Source organism: Bombus fervidus, chromosome 1 (genome assembly GCF_041682495.2).
Source record: "Bombus fervidus isolate BK054 chromosome 1, iyBomFerv1, whole genome shotgun sequence".
Taxonomy (NCBI): domain Eukaryota; kingdom Metazoa; phylum Arthropoda; class Insecta; order Hymenoptera; family Apidae; genus Bombus; species Bombus fervidus.
In genome coordinates, this window is record NC_091517.1 from 15,653,591 (window position 1) to 15,679,194 (window position 25,604).

Genomic DNA, 25,604 nt, shown 5'->3' on the forward strand with positions numbered 1-25,604 from the left:
TGGTTTCGTTTTAGAATTCGAGCGGACACATTACCCGGACGTGTTTGCACGGGAGCGTCTCGCTGAGAAGATTGGATTGCCTGAGGCACGTATCCAGGTGAGTGTGAATGTGCGAATGCGGCGTGTGCTTCCTCTTTCTCGTTCGCTCCACCCACCGCCCTTTTTCTCCCTTCCCCTTTTTATCCTTTCTTTCGTTCTCCTTCCTTCTCTATCTCTCTTTTCTCTTTTCCTCTTCTTTTTTCTACATCTTACTCTTTTCTTCGTTACACGTGCAGCACGTTCTCTTTTACTCGTTCCAATTTCTTTTCTCTTTCTCTTTCACCGTGTCTCGTCCTCCGTGTCGATCCTCTTCCACCATTCTTGAGGTTAGACGACGCGACGTCTTCTCCTCGTCTACACAGCTGGGAGCGACGAAGAGGGCGGCTGTTAAGTGCGACGATGCCCTTTCATTAAACGCGTGACCGCCAACGCGCGGGGACGTTAAACACCTCCGACGACGAATCTGCGAGACCACCCGGGGGATTTCGTCTTTATGCCCGTGTCTTCCTCTCAGACCCTTTTCGCCGTGTGTCTTAACGCTATTCGACTTTTCTTGTTTCATCGTCTGTGTATTAAGTTTCTTAAAAATCCAAAGTGAACCGCGAACAAGTTTTTCTTCGTTGAAAAAGTAGCGCGTGGAAGCTATGGGTAAAGCAATTTTAGGTAGCGTATTTTATTAATAGTAATTTCCTCTTGGAACTTTTATATGTTCTATTAATTCCCCTCGGCTTTGGATAGATTGGAGCAAACGTTTTTAAAATGCCGGATATGCAATTTATAAAAACCTTAGTTTTTGGAAATTAGGATGAAAGCTGTGAAACTTACTCTTTGTGGTCAGATTTCTCATAATCAATGGTTAACTGTATATGATGAGCGATTATCACGAACTCGTAATTTAAACGATGAATTTCGTGAAATTTACTCGTGATCCCCTCTTTACGATTTATAGTTAGCTACACTTAACGTGTGACTATTACGAACAATCATAATCCGTAATCCATCATTATAGCAACACTTCGACATACCATTTATCCATAAATTCTATACGCCCGTAGTATAATATCCAACTGCTAATATCCAAATATCAAAAACAACGTATCGTTCAAGCAGATGCAACAAATTCCGTAAAGAAACGAATCGTCCAAAATCTTTGTTTCCCTTAAAGACAAAGGTCTAGCGTTATCTCCGTGCCATTCATAATTCGCGTATCGAGATGTAAATCGTGCGGGCATACACAAGACACACATAGCACGTAGAGAAATGATGCGAGACAGAGAACGAGCGCGAGAGAGTGTGTCGTAATTAATTAATATAACATCGTTGCTCGAGTCATGGGGTGACGCACGGTTATACGAGCTAATATGTACGCAGCCTTATCGAACATTGTTTGGCCGTGCCGTGCCTCTGGCTCGGCCTGTGTTCGACCCTCTTGCTATCCGGCCGGCCTCCCTCACCTGGCCCGACGATAGGGGGTGGTGAAGTGGCCGGCGGGCTTTCGCGTCGGTGGTAGTAACCGGGCGCTGAGCGTTATGTGGACGTACAAACAGTGCAAGACCATGTTGACGCATGTTTTCAAGCCTCGTTGGCTGGTATTGATCTTGCTAAGTGCAGGAAACCGGGAGTGCCGGTGCGAGAGGCAAAGGCAGAGCGAAAGAGAGGGATAAAGAGGTGAGGGAAGGAAGGGTAGAGAAGGAGAGAAAGAAGGGTAGAGATAAATGGAAAGAGAAAGAGGGTGAAAGGGGACTAAAAGGAACGATTGAACCAGCAGCGCGGAGTCGAACGTCGTTGGATGGACGAACAAACGGTGGAACGAGGAGAACGGATGGACGACGACGAAGGTAGAGAGCAACGTGCAGAGGAGAGAAAGCAAAAGCGTGGCATTGGCCAGGACACGGCGTGGTGGACTCGCCGACACGGCCGTGTGCCACGGATACGAAACGCCACGCCGCACGCGGCATATCCCGAGCAAGCCGTGAGGGATCCGGCACAGACGGCCTAAGAGGGTTCGAACGCAACCATGGCAACGTCGCGTCCCCAGGGAGGTTGCCCTCTGATTGGTTGTTCCTCGCTTTTCCACCTATACCTTGGATACTCGCACGAGTTTCGCCACGCCGCGCCGCGCAACACCGCCGCCACTGCCCGATTATCATCTATGGCGCTGGCCAGAGAGCGGAGAATCCCTCGTGTGAAGCCGCGATGGCCGAAGTCCCTCGATCATCACGGTCAACCTTGGCATTTGCCTTTTAAGAGAAAACGAAGACGATCGAAAGAAATGGAGAAGAATCTTCGCTCGCTTCTTGATGGATGCTCGCAAATATGTGTCGTAGTAGTGGATGGTAGTTGGGAAAAATTATTTCGTGGTATTTTCTCTCCGTGTTATGGGATTTTCAGTTTCTTTGGATCACGGGATGTAAAGAGGTTACGAAGTCTTTTCTGCAAGGTTGTCATAGTTATCTTCGTAGAATTAGAATGACTCCTGTACGTAGAAAATGTTATTGCAGAGGAGTTGTAGACTTATTTACTTCGATATAACTACGTGGTAATTTTCTATTGTAATCGTTGTAATATATCGATGGATGAAATTTGATATATCAAAGGAAATGATCATTCTATTAAAAATGTTTTTTTATGCGTCATTTGACTAATTGGAAATTCCGATCCGAGAAAGGTTGGAAAATAGTGGTATAATTATTTGGTCCTGGTTATTTTATAGTTTCGAGAAATATGAACCGAGTTCAACGAATATTCTCTTTTTTCGTTTAGTTAACTAATTCTAGAGGATTCTTCTCGAATCGTACAGTTCCAAAAACTTTCGTCGACTTGGTTGAGGGGCCTTTCGATAGAGGTATCCTTTCCTCTTGTAGTTGATCAAGAAAGTAATAGGAGTTGAGTCTAAGTTTCTTCTTTCTTTAGTTAAAAAAATGTAAAAGTAATTTCTTAAAATTTTCGTTTTAAAGGTCTTCGAAACTTCCGTAGAAGTACAACTTTCTTTAGAAGTACAACTTCTCTTAGCTGATCGATAATTTCGTATAAAGTGTGAAAATCTTTTTCCTCGTTTGGTCGATCTTAAATTATGAAGTCACCTCTGTCGAAAATTTTGAAGTTTTTAAAGTCTCCCTCAAGAAATATTTCGAAAAAGTTATCTCTTGTAGTAGATCGATAAAGTTTCAGATAATTAATCGATAGTTTTCGTTCTGCTCCAAAGATATTTGTGCGAATATCTTTTCGTGTTGTTTGGAGTTAAATGAAAAAAGTATCTTCTCAGTCGGTGTTTTAATTCTAATCCGTTCAACGGCGATTGTAGCTAGAACAAATAGTGACAAAAGATACATAGAACGAAACCTTGAAACTGAAGTTGCAATTAATTTCGATTGATCGAAAAGAACTGGCAAATGAAATGTTACGTCAACGCAATATTGATCTATATCGGATTAAGAAAATTCCGCATAAAATAAGTCCGAAATTTTCTTTATTTCTTTCTGTTATACTCAATCGAACGACATTCTGCTTCATAAAGAAAAAGGAAAAGAAAAAAGAAAAAAAATTGCAAGCGAAAAATACGTAAGAAATATTAACACAGCAGGAAAATCTCTTACAATCCTATCGCTAGATATATGAAACTTGATGGAGCAGCATCGTGCGTACACGAAGAACCAGCCAAAATTTCACGAAACGATCTTAAAATTCGCGTGCGACGCCATCTTCTAAACATTGCCAATCAAAGTAGAAGGTCTGCCGCGAGGGACGGGAGCGATGTACCCGGTTCGTGGAATTCCGAATGGATCGATTCAAACGAGTTTTCGGGACGCGGTAGGACGAGTTTACGAGGAACGACGGTATTGGGCGAAAGGAGTCCGCTGCGGGCGAATGGTGGATATTTGCCGGTGGCCCGCTAGAACACGATTTGCCACGTCGCTGCCGCCACGAAATTTATTCTTTTTTACTTTTTCTCTCCTCTTTTTTCTGTTTTTTATTTCGTTCAATCGAGAGCCGCCGGGTGTGCAGGATCACGTTTTTCGCGGCGGGCGAAATGAATTTTGAATTTTCTCGCTGCCTATTGAAATAATATGGGGAGAGAAGAAAATATTTGGTTACTCTCGGTGGCCATTTTAGGCACCAAGATTATTCCGTTTTATTTCTGATGCTTATTTAATACGATATTATAGAATTCCCCGCTTCGGAAAATTTTTTCCTATCCAAATATATTATTATCCGAGCTTGGTTACATTAACGTTAAATCAAGTTATAGGTAATGGCGTTGAAAAGGAAATTATGTGAATTATAGCGATCAATCGGGAGATGCTTTAGAAATTAGGAAACGACGAGAGTATTACAAAAATTACAAGATGTTAAAGGTAGTTACATAGTCTCGTTTCGAAGAATTTCTAATATTAGAGAGAAAGAAGGACTTGCAAGACTTTTCACTTACAAAACTGTCCATTACGTGAAACACTTCAATATCGAGGTAAATCATTGATCCTCCTCCCATGGCTTCTCTCTTTACTGTTTATTTTATTTTCCATCAATAGCTCGAATGAATACGTACAAATTAGCGTCAGAATCATGGGTTGGCGAGGGGGTGGACGGGAGTTGAAACGCGGGGGTGGAAGAGGAGAAAAAATAATAACGCCCCTTGCCGGGTCTGGCTTATTGTTAGCGTTCTCGGTGGCGCATGATAATTGAGAAAGTTGCGCTCATTGTTGGCAATCGAATTTTTATATCGTTATTCTCATTATCGCGCGAACGTTTAAGCGGCTGTTCGCGAACGGAACAGCCGACGTAGCAATTGTCAGCTATTAATAAAAGCGCGCGCCTCTTCATTGCTAGTGGAAAGAAGAGAAAGAGCATGTTCGTTGCGTTTTTTTCCTCCCTTTGCAAATGAGCCGAGCAATCGAGTCGTTTCATAATTTAACAATTCCGGCTTGATTCCATTTTCTCTCCCTTTTATCCTCCTTTCTTCTTTTTATTTTTCTATATAATTCCTACTTTTTTTTTTTATTTATTTCGTTCTATTTATTTGCTTATTTCCTTTGTTTGTTTGGTATAAACGCGATTATGGAGTAAATATTTTGTTTGTTATACACGAGAGGATGATACGGCACATTTAAAGGGAACAAATTACGATGTAATCCGGAGCGTGTTTGTGCTACGAGTGATTGGAGGGTAGCAGGAAGGGAAATCGACATATCGTAGGGAAAGGGAATCCTCTTATCGCGACGAGGTATCTTCGAAATCAGGAAATCCGTGGAAGCGCAACAAAGAACTTAAGCTCCGATTTGTTGCTCGAGATTACTTGTTATTACGACCATCTTCCGCGATGCTCGCGCGAGAGATCTTTGCTAGAAAATTATCGTCGGTGGCAATCGCGATTTGGACAGTATCACAGAAACCAAACTCATCAACTGTATCTTTCGTAAATTTCTTCGTTTCATTATCTAGATATACAATTACTGTACAATTCGTAAGGAACACATGATTCGCTTCCATACTTTCCATGATTTGTTTCCAATCTTATCGTTGACACTGTCGAACTAAATTATCAAATCGGATAAAATGCTTTCACATTCTTTGCCTTTACAACGAACTAAAAATTTATAGAGATCGTTGACGAAATTGACGTTTTCTTTTATTAAGATCGAAATACTTACGCACTCTTCTTATTTATGTTATATAGCTTTATCGTAATTTTCTATGTACGTATAAAATATATTTGACTATAAATTATTAAGTATTACCCTATTTTGAATTTCTTTCTGTATCTATGTTTTATTTATTTCAGTCTGATTGCGTAGAAATTGGATTTGCTTTTACATAAATTACAAACATAAATCATAACTGGAACATAAGAGATATGAAACACAAACTTATAAATAACTACGATAACATAAAGATATCCCGATTCTTTCGTTATCTCTCTTCTATCTTTAAATATTTTAGATAAACATTCTCCTCGTCGTATCATTATCCATTCCGCTATCCATTACCTATCCGTTGTTGTTTACTTTTTATTTTCCAATAATTGCACCGCCCTTCACCCTTGTCTATTTCTTTCCATAAAATCATTTCTTTCAAACCTTATCCAGCAAACTGATGCTGCTTATTCGATTGTGAAGTAACAAGTACAATATGAAATTTACGAATTCTGTTTCATAATCCGCGGATAATATATTATACAACTTAGAGAAGATTGTTGATAGCAAATGTGTATGGAAAACGAATCGTTTAACCGTTTGTTGGCAATGAGAAGTTGAACTTTGCGATTGGCCCGAGTCCTCGGTAACGTTTCCTCGTATTTCTCGAATGAACAGCTTATTAAACGTGCGGCTTGGCTTAGCTTAGAGTTGTACGTCTTGAAATAACCAGCATTCAGTTAAACGCGGAATATTTGTGAACAAATTTAACCAAAAGTCACGAATCTTTTGATCTTTCACTCAGTTTTCGATTTTGAATATTCAGAGCGTAACTACGTACGACTCTATAACTCATCCAGAAAACGTAATTTAGATGAAATTTTGTTACGCGAAAGGAGTCGGATACTGTAGAACGTTCGAAATTAATTTAAATCGCTCAAAGAGAAGTTTCTCTGTGTGTCGAAATTGAATTGAAAGAATCGAATATTGTAGAATGTTTCAAGTTAATTTATATTACTGTACGATGATTAAAATATTCTGTTGGAATTTAGGGAGGAAACAGAGCATTGGTATTTCAGAAATCGTATTCTGTAAAACTTCTCCCTTAAAAATCGGACGATGTAAAAGTCCGAAAGAAACTCACTGCATTTTCAGAGGAATTTTTAATATAAGCTATCGAATATAATCAATCCACGTGTATCTTTTATCCGCAATTTGTCTGACTTTCTCTCGATACAAATTTCCTATTTTACTCATCGTCGGTTCCGTGTAATACTAAAAGCGCGTCGGATAGATCGTAAGGGAAAGAAACAGCGGGAAACGATGCGAGATAGCGAGACGTACGAGCATAGACGTACACACCACTGAGAACACACAGTAACTCAATTTTCCATCCGACAAACTGCTCAATCGCAATTAACAAACTGCGGCAGAGTCTCGTGCAAACTCGACTGCGTGAGCTTACCCGGGGTTGGCGGGCAGAATGGGGGAGAGGTTGGAAAAAGGTATCTAGATTTTACGGCTGTCGGATGGCTGGACAAGGAGAATAGGTCGAGAGATAGAATACAAACAGGAAGGGCTAGAGAAGGTTCGATAAAGGTAGATAGAAGCGAGGAACGAACGAGAAAGAAAGAGAGGAAAGAAGAGAGGGTGTGTAAAGACGATGGATGATGGAGGGAACGACGAAGAACGAAAAGAGAGAAACATGGATGGTTAGAGGGATGAAAGAACGAGACACGGAGAGGATAAGTGTGGAAAAAAGTAGAATGCGAGGTGGCGAGAGAATGCGAGGATGGATGCGAGGATGAATAGGTGCGGATAATGCGAACACATCGCGCGGAGTGACGCCCTTATCGTGACAAAAGCACCGTCATTGCGTCGGTTGCAGGTGTGGTTCAGTAATCGCAGGGCGAAGTGGCGTCGAGAGGAGAAATTACGGAACCAAAGGAGAGCAGCCGTCGATCAGGTAGTCGGCGGAGGCAGCAGCGGGGGTGGTAGCAGCACCGCGCCCCCAGCTGCGACCCCTGCCACGCCACGGTTACCCTTAAACGCCGGATTCAACGCCATGTACTCGTCGATACCACAGCCGATCGCTACGATGCCTGACACTTACAGGTAATCATTCTGTCACCGTCTCTTTCGCTTTTGTTTCGCCAATCTTCTACGTGTAGGGTATAGTTGTACAGGGGTGCAAAGACTTTGTGTATTGTAAGAGCGTATGGATCGAGCTCTCTCGTCGAGGTTGAATACGATGTTTGTTACGGGACGGTGAAAGGATTATAAGTGGAACGATTTCCTAGAGTTAGAGCAGTCAATTTAGGAGTCGAGGAGGTTCATAGCTTTTCTTATAATTGTTGTTTATTTATTGTAACAGTTAGAGTTCCTTTACGAAAGTTTTCTAAATATAGGCAAAGACATTTTACCAGTTTATCGAGTTAAGTAATCAACACTGGTTATTTTTTAATTATTGTTTGTTAAAAATTAGGGCCCCTTTATGAGCATTTCCTGAAGTATATCGAGAGATTTTTAATTAGTTTATGGGACCATGTATTTCGAAGAATTTAATGCATTTTTCTATAGCGATTCATTTTTTGAAAAAAGCCTGTGTTATGAAAGTTTCATTTAACTCGCAGTATTAATAAATGTTTCTTTTTTTTTTTACGTATTCGCAGGCTTTTTGACGAGTATAGCTTGTTCTTTTACGTTTCATTTGTAAACCGTGGTAGACTAACAATAGTATGGTAACTGCGATCCGTTGTTTACAGATTTGGCAATTGTACTACGCTTTAATCGGTGTTGCATTGTTGCAGAGATTACAGATATCGGTAGCGTCGAGTTTAAATTTCCCAAACAATCCTCAAATACCTTGTATTTTTCACGTTCAACATTTCACGATTCATTGAAAATCGCGCTGTGTACATAAATATCTGACCTTGTCAAAATTTAATCTTCCTAAAAGCTTATCTTCGAATGTCATTTCCAAAAACAAAAACATCATAATCCAGGCGCTGGCGGCTCTTTGATATCGAATATTTGTCGAAACAAATTAAATTCTGCAAATATCGAATTCAACTTGCTACATTGTATATTCATTAAATTACCGTAACAAATATCGTGTACCGTGTAAAATTCTCATACGATCGTTACACGAAAGTTGCCAAAAAGTTCGCTATTTTTAACCTTCCACGCGATTCAAAGCAAATCGAAATTCGTCTCGGCAAGAATAAGAATAAAAGCTCAACGTTAGCCCCTAAATCCTCGAAATTTACCCTCTATATAAGTTTAAAATACGTTTTGCCAATAATTAGACCCGATAGATTCTTATATATTTATGACGAATTTATAGTTACAAAAATTTCCCAAATGCACGTAAATCGTAAAACTGTATAAAATATATCGAAAAATACCCGTCGTTGCAAACAGGCGAAACAAATCGCTGTTCCACCTCTTCGTGTCTACAAAAATATAAATTTGCCTGAACGTCCACAGCTTATTAATAACGAAAGCTACTCGACCTATTCGCTAGAAACGACGTTCAGACAAATCGAACATGTTGGTTATTTTGATCTGACGCGGATCTCGTTCCTCTGTTGGCAGCTCGATGTCGAGCAGCTTGGGCGGGTCAATGGGTGGAAGCTGTCTTCAGCAGCGCGCCGAGGGATATCCGGCGTACGTGTTCCACGAGCCTCTTCACTCTCTGACGCAGTCTTACTCCCACGCACACAGCACTGCTGCGCACTCGCAACCCCATCGTGGTATACCGACCTCTCATGGTGGAACCCCCACCACGCCAGGAGGACAGCCTGCAGGACCAGGTGGTGCACCCTACCAGCCGACGACCTCGACCGCGACTGGTGAGTTTCCGCTTTAAAGGATTGTTTGTTTGTTCTTGTTCAATCTTCAAGGCCATCCTCCGGTATCCGCTTCGTCTCCACCACGGCATTTAAACGCTGATCAAGGTCGCCACCGATCGTATACATAGGGCTCCGGTTAGTCGCCTCTTTTCTAGGTTGTACGCTACCTTGAAACGATCGTTCGACTGGATGAATGCAGATCGTGCGAATGAAAGGTGTATTTTATTGTTGGTCAGATGGGTTGTTGGCTATTTAACTATGGCTATTGATAATACGTACCACGATGATACGATAGGTGAGTGTTGATTGTTGCAGTGTGTAAGTATTAAATTAGCAGATTATCACTAAATTTTGCAAAGTTTCTAAAGTTTGCGAAGTTTGTACATTTGTGCCGCTCACAGGTCAGAGTGAAGTTTAACTTCATTTTTCGAAACTTTTAACATTTTTTGTCAAAACACTTCATCGTTGCTTATCTCGCGTAATTTCGACAATTTCCTCTGATCTTCGTTTTGTGCAGCTAACCGATTTTTACAGATAAATGGCTTATTTAATTCGTAGTTAATATAGCGGTTGTTATATCTTACTACGTAGACAGAAATTCTCAGGAATTTGTAACAGAGATGATGTCGTGTGTTATTCGCGCTTGGTAGTCACTGGGTTCTTAATGTGTTTTTTTGTCATCGATAGTTTTAATGTCAGAAGTGGCTTGGAAGGTTCCTTTCGGAGATAGTATTTAAATTTTCGAGGCTTTTGAGAGTTTCCAAGATTCTGCGTGTTCTCTCGCGGTTGGACATATTCAAGGCGGATAGACCAAGGGAATGTTGATTTACAGGATTGCTTTGATGTTTGGTTAGAGTAATGACGCAGATGTTATTGCTTGATGGATCTATTAAACGGTTGGAGGTTATAGTTACTGGTAAATGGTCTGTATGGTTTAGACGCTATCTTGATTAATTTATAGGTAAACCGAATTGGTTGGTTAAGAACGTCAATAGCTAAATATGTATGTATCGTGTTATTAATTAATTATTTGATGATTGTACATCGTGTTTATCTAATTTTTTTATTTTCTTCGTACTAGGAACAAAGCAAATGACTTTTGAACATTTCCTTTCTGTTAGAATTTAATCTTGAAGTTAAGATTAATAATCTTTGGAAGACACAATGTTTGTGTTGAAATAATATTCAGTGATGTTTATTAAACAGAACTACAGAACCTGATGTACATAAACGAGTGATATAATTAACAACGTATACAGGAATTGTTGATTGTTGGCCAGTTACTCTCAGACTAGACTTAGGTAGTAACCCATGATCCCTTAAATACTTTGAACCTCACTCTCTATACAGTAATGAGTATGACCTGTGTAAATGTCCTGTTCAAATGCCTGTGTGGGTGTCTGTGTAAGGGTACTTATGCCTATGCGTGAAATATCGTTGTATTCCAACATTTTCAATTTTCTTTCGCACCCTATAAACGATATTAATTTCCAAGGTAAACTTAACAAAACCAATTCGCCACGCTACTTGTCGATTTGCGTAATTAATCGACATACGTGTATAGCTTCTTAGTGATTCAAATGTTCCAAAAACTTTCAAACACGCCCACACGCGGGAACTCGAACAACATTTAACGAAGGACGATGTACCAGGCATTTCACTTTCCACGAAGACCTGCAGGAAGAAATAATCTCCCATTTACAAACACATTTGAAGATCGGTCGTTTCATTCATTCGAGCTTTCGAGTTCGATGGCGGATAAAGATGTGGTCGAAACGGAAGTGGCTGCAGCAAGGCTCGATGGGGAGGAAAAAATTGCGATTCGCGTCGCGTGTTCGCGACACTCGCGAAACTTGCTCATTCTGTAACATTGAAACTGCCGGTTGATTACGTACACTCGGGAATTCCGTGCGCGCGGCCGTGGCCAAACGACGAAAAAGGATAAGCGTCTTCGCGAGAACTCTGGTTACCCGTGGCGAAGTGGAAAATACGTTTAATGGGCGCGAGGAATTTTGTTCCGCCGGAAACAGTACGATTGACGTGGAAAATGTTCAAATAAATTCTCGCACGCCTTCCTAACGAACCGTGTGTCTTCGTTGCTTCTCACTGTCGAAAATGGCTTGACCTTTTTCACGTTTGCGAATTGCGGGGCAAATTTATTTTACTCGATTAATTAGCGTTAACGGTAGGAACACATTTTCGATGTTCCGAAAGAAGGTACACCTACTTATATACATAGGACCAGTTATATCAGAAACCAATGCGTTTATCGTTTAATTAGTTCACGATATTTGTTACGTCGCGTGAGTCGGTACCTGCGACGTCCCTCATGGTCAGGCCGCCGAGGCCTGCACATCGTCACACTGACCCGCAATAAACCCAAGGAACCACCATAGCCCACATCTGTTAACAATAAAATTGCATTTTTTGCACACATTCGGTTTATGAGTGGTCCCTTAAATGGGTCCTTAGGTTTATTGCACGCTCGTACTCATTACGGAGAAAGCGGAGGTTTGCCCAGCGAGGTAGCGGATTTTTCCCAAGGACAGAAACAAACGTGAGTCATATTTGCCGAGGACTGTCCCCTTGTATTTAATTCATTAACATTGGGAATACCCAATGGGCATCGCGGATCGTTACCCTCACTTTTCTACCGAAAAGTGTGAACTACGAATCCGCGTTCTTAGTTCATCAAGGATACACCCACAACGAGCTTTCTTCCTAAATAGTACGAGACGGGTCAATCACTGTTCTACTAGCCCTCAGACAGTCAAGTCCACTGCTCTAAGATCCCTTGGACAGTCAAGTCCACTGTTCTACTAGTCCTCGGACAGTCAACTTCAAGTTCTAACATATCAGTCAAGTTCTTGCCTCTCTAACTACCACGTCTAGCAACCTTCGGGTTCATCAACACGCTTTCCAAACACGGTCTGTTCACATCTAGTAGTGTAATCCAGTATAAATAAATATATATATAATATAACTGTGAAGTCCAGTTATATTCCAACCCAATCACCCCTTATTCTCCCACAAGAAATAAGGGGATCGTTCTGTTCGTGGTGTCGATTCGTGCAATCGTAGCGGGAATTTACGACTCCCGTAGACGCGCTCTAACGCGACCGTCTCCCCGCGACTGGACGAAAATACAATATTGTTAAAGTATAACGTCGTGTGTAGGTAACATGAAGCGTGAACTGCTTCGATATATTTTTTCGCATCATTTAATTTGCCTCAACGAACTTCTTTTTTTTTTCATCGTTCAAACGTCGACTAAACTACCAACCAACAATCCCTTTCGCTTTGCACCTCGAATGCTTCGGCAGAGAGTCTAAACTTTTAGAATAAATCAATTCAGCCTTCCAACAGAATACGAGCAAATCCGTTTAGCCAAAGTCAATGGCAAACAGAACCACCAGCCTCTGAGAAATCTTCCGAAATACATCAATGGTACTCTAAAATCGATCAGCCAGCCTATCTTACGCGTCGAGGGCAGAATAAAGTGTTTTGTCAAGGCGCGGTTAGAGAGCTACAGAACGTTGTTCCGTGCAGAGATCAAAAAATGGTTGGCTACAAGAACGTGGCTAGGACCAACTTGATACTACATCAGGTCAAAGTGTGCAAAAACCGAAACAGTGAACATTCCAAAGATGTTAAAGGTGGACATAGCCGTAACAAAATTACGTACTAACCATCTTCTCATCTCTGAACGGTAAGCAACAGTGTCCGTAGCTCGTTTAAACACTTGGCCGTTCGTCCACGGAATTGTAAAAGGATTTTAAAACAAATCTCGCACAGGCGCCAGCGGGCAGAATCGAAGACCGGGTATGTTCGGTGGTTTTCCAAGCGCCCATTCCATCCAACAACGTGGCTGCTGAATTTTCCATTTTCCCCGATTCTCACTTTCCCTCCGTCACCCTCTTGCCTTCTGTTTCTTTCTTCTTCGACTTGTCCCTCTTCCGCCAACGACCCTCTCTCACCCTGTTCTTTCTCGTTTAACGAAAACTGTGCGCTGAGGTTCGACCCTCCTGGCTCTCTTTCTCTCTCTCCCTTTCTTGCTCCTTTCTCTTTCTCACTCATCTCTCTCGCTCTCTCGATGGCTCTTCCTCTCTTCAGGGTATACAGGGGGGCGAACAGAGGATGTGGATGGGTTGGGTCTCGCCTCGGCTGGGCGAGCGCTCAATAACGTGCGAACCCAAAGGGGAGGAAATACGGGGGTGCGCGGCGTACCTACAGGAATGAAGTGGAACGCCGTAGAATGGTGGAATACTGCGGAACACGCGCCGGCATTCCTCTTGTCTCCCTCCCTTCCCTAGCACCGGATTCTTCTCTTTTCCTTCGTCCCCTTTTTCTATCCGCCTCTTCCTTTCTAACTCCCTCTTCTGCTGGCCCCTGTCGCGAACAGGTTCCCTCTGTTACTCGTTTTCTCTCGCTTCTTACGTGCGGAACGAGCCGCAACTTATCCATCATAATCGTTTTACGTGCATGAGCGCGGGGAACTTTCACCGCGTGTTTCTTCTCTCTCTCACTCTCTCTCTCTTGCTTTCGTTAACGTTGCTTTTGACGCGTTCCGATGTCCCATCCTTTCCATTGCTAAGCACCCTGGTTTCCGCAATGCCTCTTGACGTATCGCTTTCGCCACGATTCACGTGGAACAAGTATCGGTTTGTTTTGTGGCTGGCACGTTCGTAAATAGAGCGAAGAGCGTTTTTAAGTAATTGTTAAGGATGCAGTTATCGAAGTCGGAATGATCGGTTTGTAATTTTTGTACAGATAGTTTGCACGTAGAATGTTTCTACCATGAGCGTTGAAATACTCTTGCGAGCCACTGTATGTGTCTATAATATCTCATTTTGCGACTTGCAAATCTAAAGACTTAAATCTTCGATTTTTTCTTCAGATCTTTGCTTCAAAAGTAAACGTTCAGAAGCTAAATCGATCAACGCCATAGATAGTAACGTAAACAAATATGATATCGATTTAAACGTACCTTAAAACGTACATTATTTATGTCAGTCTCTTCCAATAATCCGCTTATGAAGCAGAGTGTTCCTTAAGAATTGAACGTTAACAGTGAACATGCGTGAACAAAATTAAAAATGCCACAAGAAGCAGAGTTGATCAACTTGCCTCCTAAGAAGTTCCATTGTAAATGTCACGTCCGCTGTTCCACCAAGAATCTTGTCCACGTCATACCTATTCCTGCAACACAATCACAGAGGAAAACTCGATCGATCGTCTAATCGGAAAACAAACAATCGTATTGCAGGTGTGATATCGGCTGGCGTCTCGGTTCCCGTGCAGATCCCGTCTCAAACACCAGACCTGACCGGCAACTATTGGCCGAGGCTCCAGTGATCCCAGCTCTTCGGGTTCCCGCCCGCGAGCTTGCTCGTCGGCCAGGAGAGCCCGCCGCCACCGACAGCCACCCCTGGTGCAGTGTCCCGGCCGCTGCTCGCTTCCCTCGGGATACCGACGCAGCCAGCGCAGCATCAACCTTCGAACACACCGGCTACCACTCCCGTGCACACCTCCGACACCAGTGAGTGAACCAACCGATCAATCTCTTCGGACGCTCTCTTGCAGAGATGGTCGCGCGCGCGATACTCGATCACACGAGACGGTTCGTTGCCGTACGGCGAATCGCCGACCTCGATCACTGCGTTCATCGCGATCGCGTCATGATGGCGCGCGATGACATTCGAACGAGATAATCGACGACGCTTGTTCAGCGTCGCTCCGAACACACGTGAATTGTGACTTTGCAAGTTTAGCGGGTCAGCAGTGTTCCTAGATGGATCTTTTTCTTTTTTGTTTTTAAATTAGTATCAAAGTAACTTTTTTTTTTTCATACGTTATGATTTTATTCTTACGTATACGACACTGCTGCGCTATTCGAATAAGATCGTTTTCTTTTTCTAGATCGATTAATGGATGTATTTACTTACTGATCGATTCTTCGCTGTCGTATGATAATGTGTTATTAAAAATATAGAGTGGAGAGTTTTTTCTTTGCTTCATATTGCAATATTTTAGGGTCGTGTTTTATGTAAATTATTATGAGAATTTGTTTTCGAGTTTCATATCACGAGTATGATTTTAATACAGTTTAACTGTTCTCTTTTATTTAGCCGATGTATATATTCGTTTGTTCTCTTCGTTGCAGTAAGTAAACTGGCTAGGACGAGAAGTACTTGCTATATCTGTCTTACTTAACAGTTTGGGACGTATAAATACCGATTAGCAATGTTCATGTTCGATATCCTCGATATTCGATACACAATGATCTAACGTATTCGGTTTTCTATTGTTTCGAATTTAGAGGTACCGCACGTAATCTAGTTTATCGAGAGAATAAAAACAAAGAATCAACGTTTCAGCCATAATTCGTTTTCAAAGAGTTGCGTTCTCCCACTTTCTCAGAGTCACAGGGAAAGGGTTGCTCGAATGAGATCAGGTAACCTGTTAAGGGACCAGCGCAACAGGAGTTGAAAAAAGGAAATAAAAGGTTAACGAGTCCGCTTTAATTCGATTAATTACCCGTTGGAAGCTTGCCAAATCTCGACAACTAGCGGACACTGCTGATCGTTACTTTGGGTCACCGAAAAAACAAGTACGCACACTCTCGTTCAGAATTTGCGATTAAATACCCTCGTAACGGAAAGAACGCGCGCGAAGCGTTCGTTGTTCCATTGAAATCGAAGAATCCTTTCAAATATCTTTCGCTATTTTAAATACGAACGATCGCAAATTCTCGCGCACTTTGCGCGTTAACCTCTCGAGTCGGCAATTACGTACGAACGTGCCAATTATTCGGTCGGTAATTAATTCGTCTAAATTCAGCAAGTTTCTTAACACTTTCGCCGACATGTAGATATTTTTGCAACGTGCTTGAAAACCCATTTCTAATTGTTGTGTAGCAATACAACGTACAATAAGTAGAGTACCGTGTTATTGAAATTATTATCTAGATCCTAGATGGTGGATATATTATGTAAATTCAGATTTCTATGAACGCAACCAAAAACGAAAAACTTATATCCAAGAAAATGTATTTTTTCACATTGTACAGATTTCTATCATATTTCAATTTTCCCATAAACATCCGCAGTATCGTATCGTATCGTACAATGTACTAAATTTCGGTATATGATTTTCATTAAGAAACGATTACGATCGTTTTGTCTGCCAAAGTGTTAACAAATACGTACAGACAAACGATAATGTATTAACTAACTGATACGTATACATCGAATTGCCATAAACGATAAAGTTATGACGACATACGCTTCTTGTACCTACGCGAAACTGATTTGAGGGGTTAAAGAACATTCATTGCGTCAGAAACTCCACGTAAGCTTAAACTTCTGTTTAAACAGGCGTTTACTTGGTACGTACATTTTAGTATTGGAAAATCGCGTCGATCGTCGCGCGAACGCGATGTATCAAAGATCGAGGCGGACGCTCATCGTCCTTTCTTCGAATCGCGTTTAATCTAGTGGTCATAGACGTATACGCATGACCCGGGTCACGCAGGGTATATTATCCATCTACTCACGACAGTGTACAAATGAACGTATAGGCGTCGAACATGTTCGTTAGACGATCCAATGTACGAAATGCTACAAGTATATCGTATTGCAATATACATTTAAAGCATAATATTTGAAATTTTATATACCAGTGAACGAACATCAACGAAGTAGATTATCTAATGTATATAAATAGCCTGATGTTAATATTTTCTTCCTTGTTTATCTCGATAAATTTTCAAATTCGGAAATTTTAAGTTGAAAAATGATTTCGTTCCTTATGAGCACCGTTGCCAGGAAACAGAGTGTAACACATTCGCTGCTATTGACGCATATGTTACGTCAAATAAGTTAGTAGCTGCTAATTGTTACATTTTAGTTTCTCGACGGAATCGTTTAGAAAGATGAACAAGATAGCGACGTATTGGAAGAAACACAATTTTGTTTGTAACGCGGATGTTTCTTACGAAAAAGGATAATATGAATGGAAGGGTAAATTGGCGTATTTTAGTAACAGCGAATGTAACGATCGATAGCGACAGTTTGCTTAATTTTATGCGGCCTGTGAACTTAAAACGATCGAAAAGCCGAAATCTTTGATAAAAGTTCAAACTATTAATCCGAATTAGATATAGACCAGTGAAGTGGAAGCAATTTGAAAGTAAAAATCCTTTAAAAATCTATCGTACTTTGAGAAATCTAGATATCTGGAAAAATCTAACAAATCCGAATAGAATCTATGATATTTCGAAATTAAATAAAATATCCTTATTTCAGCTATTCTCGAAAAAGTATATCTTTTTTCTCGTAGCATGAAAATAATTTCAAACTTCCATTTGTGTATTGTTATCGCTGACGGGCGTTCTTATATCTCTCGATCGATGACTGGCAAGATTCGTTTATCGAATTTTTCACGCGTGGCTGTGGTACGCATGACAGCCGAGCGATTCGCGTGGAAATTTCGAGGGATTCGAAGACAGAGGGCGGAAGGGCGGGCATCCGCTGCAAATATTCTCGCGAGACTTTAGGGTGGCTCTGGCCAAGCTGGCTGCCTTTGTAAGGGTGGGAGCCGCGGGGATTGATAGCTACCTCGAGGGTGGCTTTTTTCGCCGGCCGGCCATCACGCTTGCTCGCAGATATGGCGTCGGCTGACAACGTTCCACCAGCCAGAAATTTGCTTCGGAAAAGCGACTGCTTACGAGATCGAACTTCCCTCGTCGAGTGGAAAATCGTAGAGAAGTTTCGCGAAAGTCGTAGAGAACATTTTTCTAGCGATAAAGACTTTCGTTCATCGAGAACGATAAAGAAATTGATTTCTCTTTGTTTCTTTTTTTTTTTTTTTTTTCCTAAGAAATGTTTCATTTCTATCGTTGGATTTGCATCGCGACACGTTATGTTTTTGACAGTGTAACATGTTTTAAAGCTTTCGATACTTATTTAAGAGATTAATCGTTAGTCAGCTTTGGTCTTTCATCGAATCAATTTTTTAACCATAGCTAACGCTATAAACGACAAAATGTAACGAAATAAAAATCAGTATTTTTTTACGTTTGAAAAAATATTCATTGTATCTTGCACCCTTGCATGACCAGCAATCTTTGTAGATACTTTTCTAACAAGATTCGAAAAGTGTGTAACTCTTTTGTTGTGTAACTTCCCTTTGAACCTATGGACGGCATATCTCGCAAGGCGATGTTTAAAAATTTGGTTTATACCAAAAGTTTATTCCAAAAAGTTGTAAACGGTGGAAATAAACACTCGTGATATCTCACCCAAAGCGTCGTAAAGGGTATAACGACGTTAACTATAATTAAACGTTGGATATGTATTCTCATATATTTTTAAAACAAAAAAGGAAATCTTTTATTTTTTTATCGAGTACAAATTAAAATTTGTGTTTTGATATTTTTGTTCTTTCATATTTTATTTTAAATATTTTGACGTTAATACTTAACAAATAAAATGTTACTTTTAAGTGTTAAAAAATCGATACGCGAGATACTCGTTCGAAAGCATCGAACGACGACGTCGCATCGCGAGTTATCTCGATCGTAAGTGCAACTATTTTTAAATTAAGCGACTAAAGAATCGTCTTTACGATAATTATCATCGTCTAAGATAAAATTTCCAAATCACGTTCGCTATAATCTAAATAGTAACTCTGCAAAAGATTCGTAAATTGCCAAACGACGCTCAGTCGCGATGGATCGTCTCACGAACCATGTTCAGACGCAGGCGGAACGCACTTCAGCAGGATTCGCTCTAACTACGTAGGTCCTCGCGTAATCTCGTTTGAGAGACCGAGCCTCTTTCTCGCAGACTTTACGAAGGGTTCAAGGATACAGCGTTAGCTTTAGGACTCCTCCAACTAGTCGAACAAGAAAAACGTGTTTCTCAAACCGACTCCCTCTCACTCTTTTCCTCTTCTCGTGCTTCACCAAGGACACGACGATATATCTTCGTTATATATCTTCGTCGAGCACGTTCTCTATATTTCTCCCCCTGGGTACGAAAAAGGGGTGGTTCCACCCCTTGGTCCAAACTCCACGCGATTCTAGATTAAGACAATCCAATCTGTAGCTGGTAACGAAAAGAATAAGAGGAAGAAGAAGAATAAGAAGAAGAAGAAGAAGAAGCAGAAGATGAAGAAGGAGAAATAACAAAAAAAAAAAAAAAAAAAAAAATAAAATAAAATAGATTTGCTCGATCGTTATCGACCGATCGCGGAACCACTCGAACAGAGAGGATACTTTAGAGTATATATATTATATACTTTGTAAACGCGGGAATCACACGTTTTCTAGAAGCACAAGTCACGCCGAGAGAACGTTTCACGAACGTGTTATCACGAAGAGAAAAAAGAAAAAAGAATGAAAAGGAAGAAATACGTATAGAGTTATCGAAGACGAGGAGAAACGAAGCTTCATTCGCATCGCAAGTTGAAAGAATTTCCTTTCGTAAACGAACTGTCTCTTTTCTCTCTTCTTGCTTTCTCTCCCCTTTTTTTTACCGACAGTTCGATTGCCCGCGATCGAAGCAAATTCCCTCGTCGATTTTCTTGTATAAAGACGATTGTAAAATAGCATTTGTTATACTCTTCTTAGCCTGTAATGTAAATTAGACAAAAATCGTCGACACGCTGTGTATATACGTTTAGATAAGCGAAAAGACGGTCGTTTCGGTACCGTTCGATCGTATACCACTTTATAGAAATCGTACACATACACACATACACACGCTAACATAAAGAAACGGAAATCTCTTTGCCACGTGTATTCGATGTTCTCCCTTGGAAACCGGAAACGGACGATCGACCGCCTCTGTCGTTGCGAAGAGTGGAAAAATTGACGGCGGGAGTGGTCCATCGGCGTTCGAGGACGCGACCCGAGCCTACCTTTATTATTCGCTCATTGTTTTCACGCAAATGTATACCGTTTGAGGTTGCAAAGTTGGCTAGCGGATCGAATATACGTCTGATCGATTTACATGTTATATCAAATACAATAGAACAAGCTTGAAAATAGCGCGCGTATGTGTATCTATTGTTATTGATCGAACTGCTCACATATCGATTATCCGTAGACCGCGAATATTTGTGCAAATATTATATTTTTCTGAATACCATCGAAGAGATGGAACCTTAGCGGAGATTGATGTTATCTAAATATTATGACAAGTAGAATCCGTGTGGAAGGAAATGGTACAGTGACATTATAAAATTGTTTGCGTGTTAGAATTTACACGTTTTCAAAGATAAAATTCGGTTCCATATGAAAATAAGGATCTCGTGGTCTTACAGGATGGTGCAATGTTATTTGCGTATTATTTCTTCTTTTATGTATTTGTAATATATATATATATACGTATAAAATATTTCTTTCTCTGACAATGGTATAAGATGACCAAAATTTCAGGACGAACAGTTTAGTACTACGTACCTTTAACTGTTTACACGAAACGGATATTAATAATTGTATTACGTACGAGGACATTTTTTCCAGAAATATATAAACACACCAAGTCTAGTCATTTGATATTTAACAAAGTACGTGTTATTTTACCGTGCCATTGCGCTAGCCAACTTTCCAGCCATACGCACGCCAAGCCACGTTATACGTTCTTCTCACGCTTCACATACATCGATCTTTGCAAACGGAAGTCTTGGAACGGATCTCGAATCGACGCGAGACGACGCGTCACAACGAATGATACGATCGCATCGCACGAACGCTAATGTGCAAGGATTTAGGGATGGATCCGCGACGATCAGGCCTCGAGAGATCGATTCGCTATGCCGGTGGCGGTTCACTAGACTTTGATCTACGGAAATGGTATTTTTTGATCGAAGCTTGGTTTGGAACGAAATTTGTTTTTAGAATTAGAAATTAAAATATTTGTCGAGTTATCGAAATCGATTTTCGCGATACTGCGATTTAGGTGCTTCATCGTGCTTCCTTTTTATCCTTAAAACGTTTCTTAAGTTCGAGGAAAATAGGAAAGAATTGTTTTTCCATGACTTTGCTACTAGGCAGTCAGAATGGAATTTCTTGCGACATGTGCAATACTCGATAAATTTAAGATCGGTGGTCGTTACGATCAAACTGGTTTACGCAAGGTTCTTCGTTTTCAGTAATATTAGCGAATAAAGTTTTCTTTATATAATCTAGATTGCTGTCGATATCATGTCGAGAGTGCATTTCTCGCAGAGGATGCACGACTATCGCTCGACCAATCTTGACAGCCAAGATTTCTCCCGTATAATTCTCGAGAAACAGCTTCGAAACTTTCAGTCTCTCGGTGATTTCTTTTAAATAAATGCTTCGCTGTGTATGGTTTCATTAAAAGGAAAACTGATACACTTACCACTTTTCAGTTTATTGGCATCGACGAGCAAAAATTTTCTTACCAAATTTAAATTTGGCTTCGCCTTCGAACACCAAATCGAACGAATTTAACTTCCGCGTGACTCGTACGATAGAAAATAGAATTCTACGTAAACTTACTCCCGCATTGTAAAAATAATGAAATCTACTAGCATAGATTAATTATCATAGCATAGATTATAATATCTATTAGCAGAGATTAAAATATTATTTGTGGATATGAAAAAGAAAACTTTTGCAATACGATTCAAAGGATCAACCGGCCGCTCAAAACATTCGCAAAGATTCAAAATAACCGCGACGCGACGGCGCGAATCGAGTTCTCGGTGGCCCGAAACTTTCGGCGAAAATAAATTTCCACGATGGGCGGTAGCACGTACGAGCCAACCATCCGTGCGGCCATCCGAAACACACGTACTTCTATACACGTACACACGTACAAAAGTGTCGCGAAAAGTGGAAAAATTACGGTACAGGGTAATTTGATATTATATGATGCACTACCTCAGAGACAAGGCTTTTTACGCGATATAAAATTTCTAATTAATCGCATTAACGGAGCGAAAAGGGATGCGAAAACGGAGGAGGACGCGCAAGCGCGACCGCGAGAACCACTCGAGATTTTTCGTCGGTGTTTTCGTCGACAGAGGTTTTCCGGTCGCGACGTCCGTTTCACGCGGCTCGAACGTGATAAAACGACCAACCACCCCTTCGTGTCTCTCGGAAAACACGCGCTTCACCCTCCGTTTCCTCCCTCTCTTACTCCGGTTGTTTCGCTTTTTTTTCTCTCTTAAAAAAAAAAAAAAAAAAAAAAAAAAAGGAAGGAAAAAGAGGACTACTCGTACTTGGCTGCGTTTGTTGGTAGTCGATTGAACTTCTTCTCGGTCGCTGATTCGTACCTGATGCGAGGATTACGCGGTGTTATGTCGGCGACTTGAAACCGATTCACTTTTTCCACGTGTCTAAGACTTCTGTGACATGTCTACGACTTCTTGCCAGGGTGTCGTTGAAAATATCGCGTGTTTCGTTACAGTAACGGGACAGAATGGGCGATGAAAATAAGTATGATCGAAAGATGAATCGTCACGGTTGGGATGATAGATACCTAAAGACTTTGGCGAGATGAGAATTAAATGATAATATTAATTTCGTGACGCTTGGCATTGAGAAGAGAAAATATTGTCAATCGAATACCGACGACGAGTAGATCATATTATTCAGCTTTGTCAACTAATCCTCGTTCGTTCTTATAGCAAAGGATTGATAGAATGAAAAAGAACATTTAATTAGGAAATTTCTCGATTTTCAAAAATCACTTCTTTTTTACTTACAATTATTATAACTAGTTTATAATTATTTCATTTATTTAAAAAGGTTTCAATTCATATGCGATTCGTATTCTTACTCAGAGCCTGGCTGTCAAGACGTTAATAGCAACGGTAAATAAGAAAATACAAAACGACCAAAGTTTCGCGATATATTTCACGAGACATTCGAATCGTGATCGGTCACGAGACTTCGCCGTTCCAAGACACTCTGGACCATGTTTTGTTCCCTTCACCGAAGCATACTCCCCGAGCATGTGTATATGAGTGTTACGCAACAAACATCCGTTTAATTAGACTCTCCGATTCTCCAGTAAAACAGCTTTTCCTCCTCCTCCTTCTCCTCCTCGAAGAAGAAGCTTTCTGCCGAGCAACTGTCGCGTTACCGTCGAGAACGTCGTTGTCGAGTCTCTCTCTCTCTCTCTCTCTCTCTTTCTTGTTAAATAGATGACGAGCTATAAACGATTTGTCAGCAGTCAATAGGGTATAATTGAAGATATTCGCGAGTCGAAATCGTGACGACGATCGAAGGCACGAACGAAATATATTATAAATATAATAGAACTCGTGCCTCGTCTGGTAGAAAGGACATCGTTTCCCACGATTTTGACACGCAGCTGGTGTACCGCAATTCGATTGAACGTTTTCTACGGCGAACGGGGATTGTGTACTGTACATTAGTAAATTTATATTTTTGGATGAAGAAACAATACGAAAAAAAAAAAAAAAATAAAACAAAACAAAGAGAACGTAATGGCCGGTGAAGGATAACGGGCCGAATTAGGGAAAAAGGATCGCTTGTGAAAGCGAAAACACCGCCATTCTGTCGGTTCTCCAACGGTCGGGAGCCTCGGTTCTCGACGTCGTACACTTCGTTCGGATTCGCATCGACCACTTCTGCGTTCACCGTCGCTTAGATAAAAAGAACCAAAGGTGTTGTAGATTTATTTCCATCCAAGATTTCGAATTCCTTTCGATTTCGCGAGTGATCGTCACATTTGTACAGAATCTTTCGATTCGCCACTCGTCGTGATTATTATTTGCAGGTTTTATAAAACGATCGGTGTCTATGATGAACTTTTTCTTTTTTGGTACGATGATGATTTATCTTTTCTTTTTTTTTTTTCTTTTTCCCGTTTTTACACTATGTCAGTGCGATGCCTTTATTTTGACGAACAACAGCGCGAGTTTCGAAAGACTCGCACGAGATTTGTATGGACACAGTGGGCGACAAGAAACAGTACCACAGAGAATAGCTTCTTTAAGATACGACGACTTCATTCCTCCAGCAGATTGGTTCGTTAAACGTTTTTCTGTTGTTCCTTCGAAAAGAAAAAAGAAACGTTTGGTGAACGATAATGCTTTTTAAGAACGCGGATCACGTCGATGCAACGAAATGGAATTTTGCTCAAATTCTTAACACCACTTTGTTCGTTGTTTTAATAAATTGCATGTTTAAAGAAGCAAGTTGCATTTCGTTGGCGTTACTTTAAAATTACGATGTGATCGCGCTTCGATGATTCTTTCGATACCGAAACTTCGTAGTCCGAGCAGTGACGCGGAAGTGGTCACGCAGTTTTCTTATTATCTGTAATAATAATACTGATAACGAATACAGTGTATGAGTATTAACAAATTTATTAATGAGAATAATATATTATTGCGACAGTAATCTACGTAAGTGTTGTGAATAATGGAGATAATATTGTTGCTGTGATTACCTTTAAGATTGTAAGTAGTAGGATATAGAACCACTGTTAGGTGTCACTGTCTCGATTCAATAAATGTTATTTCATTTTAATGACAACGCAAGTCATCTGCATTCGTTCAGTAACACCATAAACCTTCCACTGTTGTCCTTTGAACCTGATCCTTCCTAGTGTTTGCTCTCTGAGTCTATGAATTATATCTTAGCGCTTGAAGATTTTAGAGAGCAATTTTAAAATTCAAAATTGTATCATATTGCAAAAAATTGCTTTCTTATCTGTATTTTTATTTCAAGAATAAAAGTTGCCACAATTATTCGTTATATCTCGTTTTTAAAATAAACTTCTGATTTCTGATAAAATTCTTTCTAAGTTTCTGATAAACTTCCGAGTTGACTTCTGATAAAGCAAAGTAACAAAATTAAGAAAAACAAGCTTATTATATTTTCTCCTGTGGACTTTATTTGTTATTTATTTAAATGCAATTCTTCGTCACTCGTAATAAATAACATTTTATTTATTAAGGACTATAATAACATTTATTTGACAGATGAAGGAAACAAAGGGTGTAAGCGTTACTTCAGAACGTTCATTTTGTCTGAATGTTTAAGTATGTATTTGTACGTCGTATTTATTCT

At 40.5% G+C, this 25,604-nt stretch overlaps 1 protein-coding gene across 2 annotated transcripts in view; it reads left to right on the forward strand.

The window, feature by feature from the left end:
• Toy (paired box 6 protein twin of eyeless) overlaps positions 1-25,072 on the forward strand; it is a 58,832-nt gene extending 33,760 nt beyond the window's left edge. For both annotated transcript variants that reach the window (XM_072004371.1, XM_072004380.1), the window contains 4 exons: positions 15-97; positions 7,558-7,784; positions 9,267-9,523; positions 14,790-25,072. In XM_072004371.1, coding sequence (XP_071860472.1) covers positions 15-97; positions 7,558-7,784; positions 9,267-9,523; positions 14,790-14,878 — 656 coding nt within the window. In that variant the 3' untranslated portion in view covers positions 14,879-25,072. The remainder of the gene's footprint in view (positions 1-14; positions 98-7,557; positions 7,785-9,266; positions 9,524-14,789) is intronic.
• Positions 25,073-25,604: the final 532 nt, after the last annotated feature.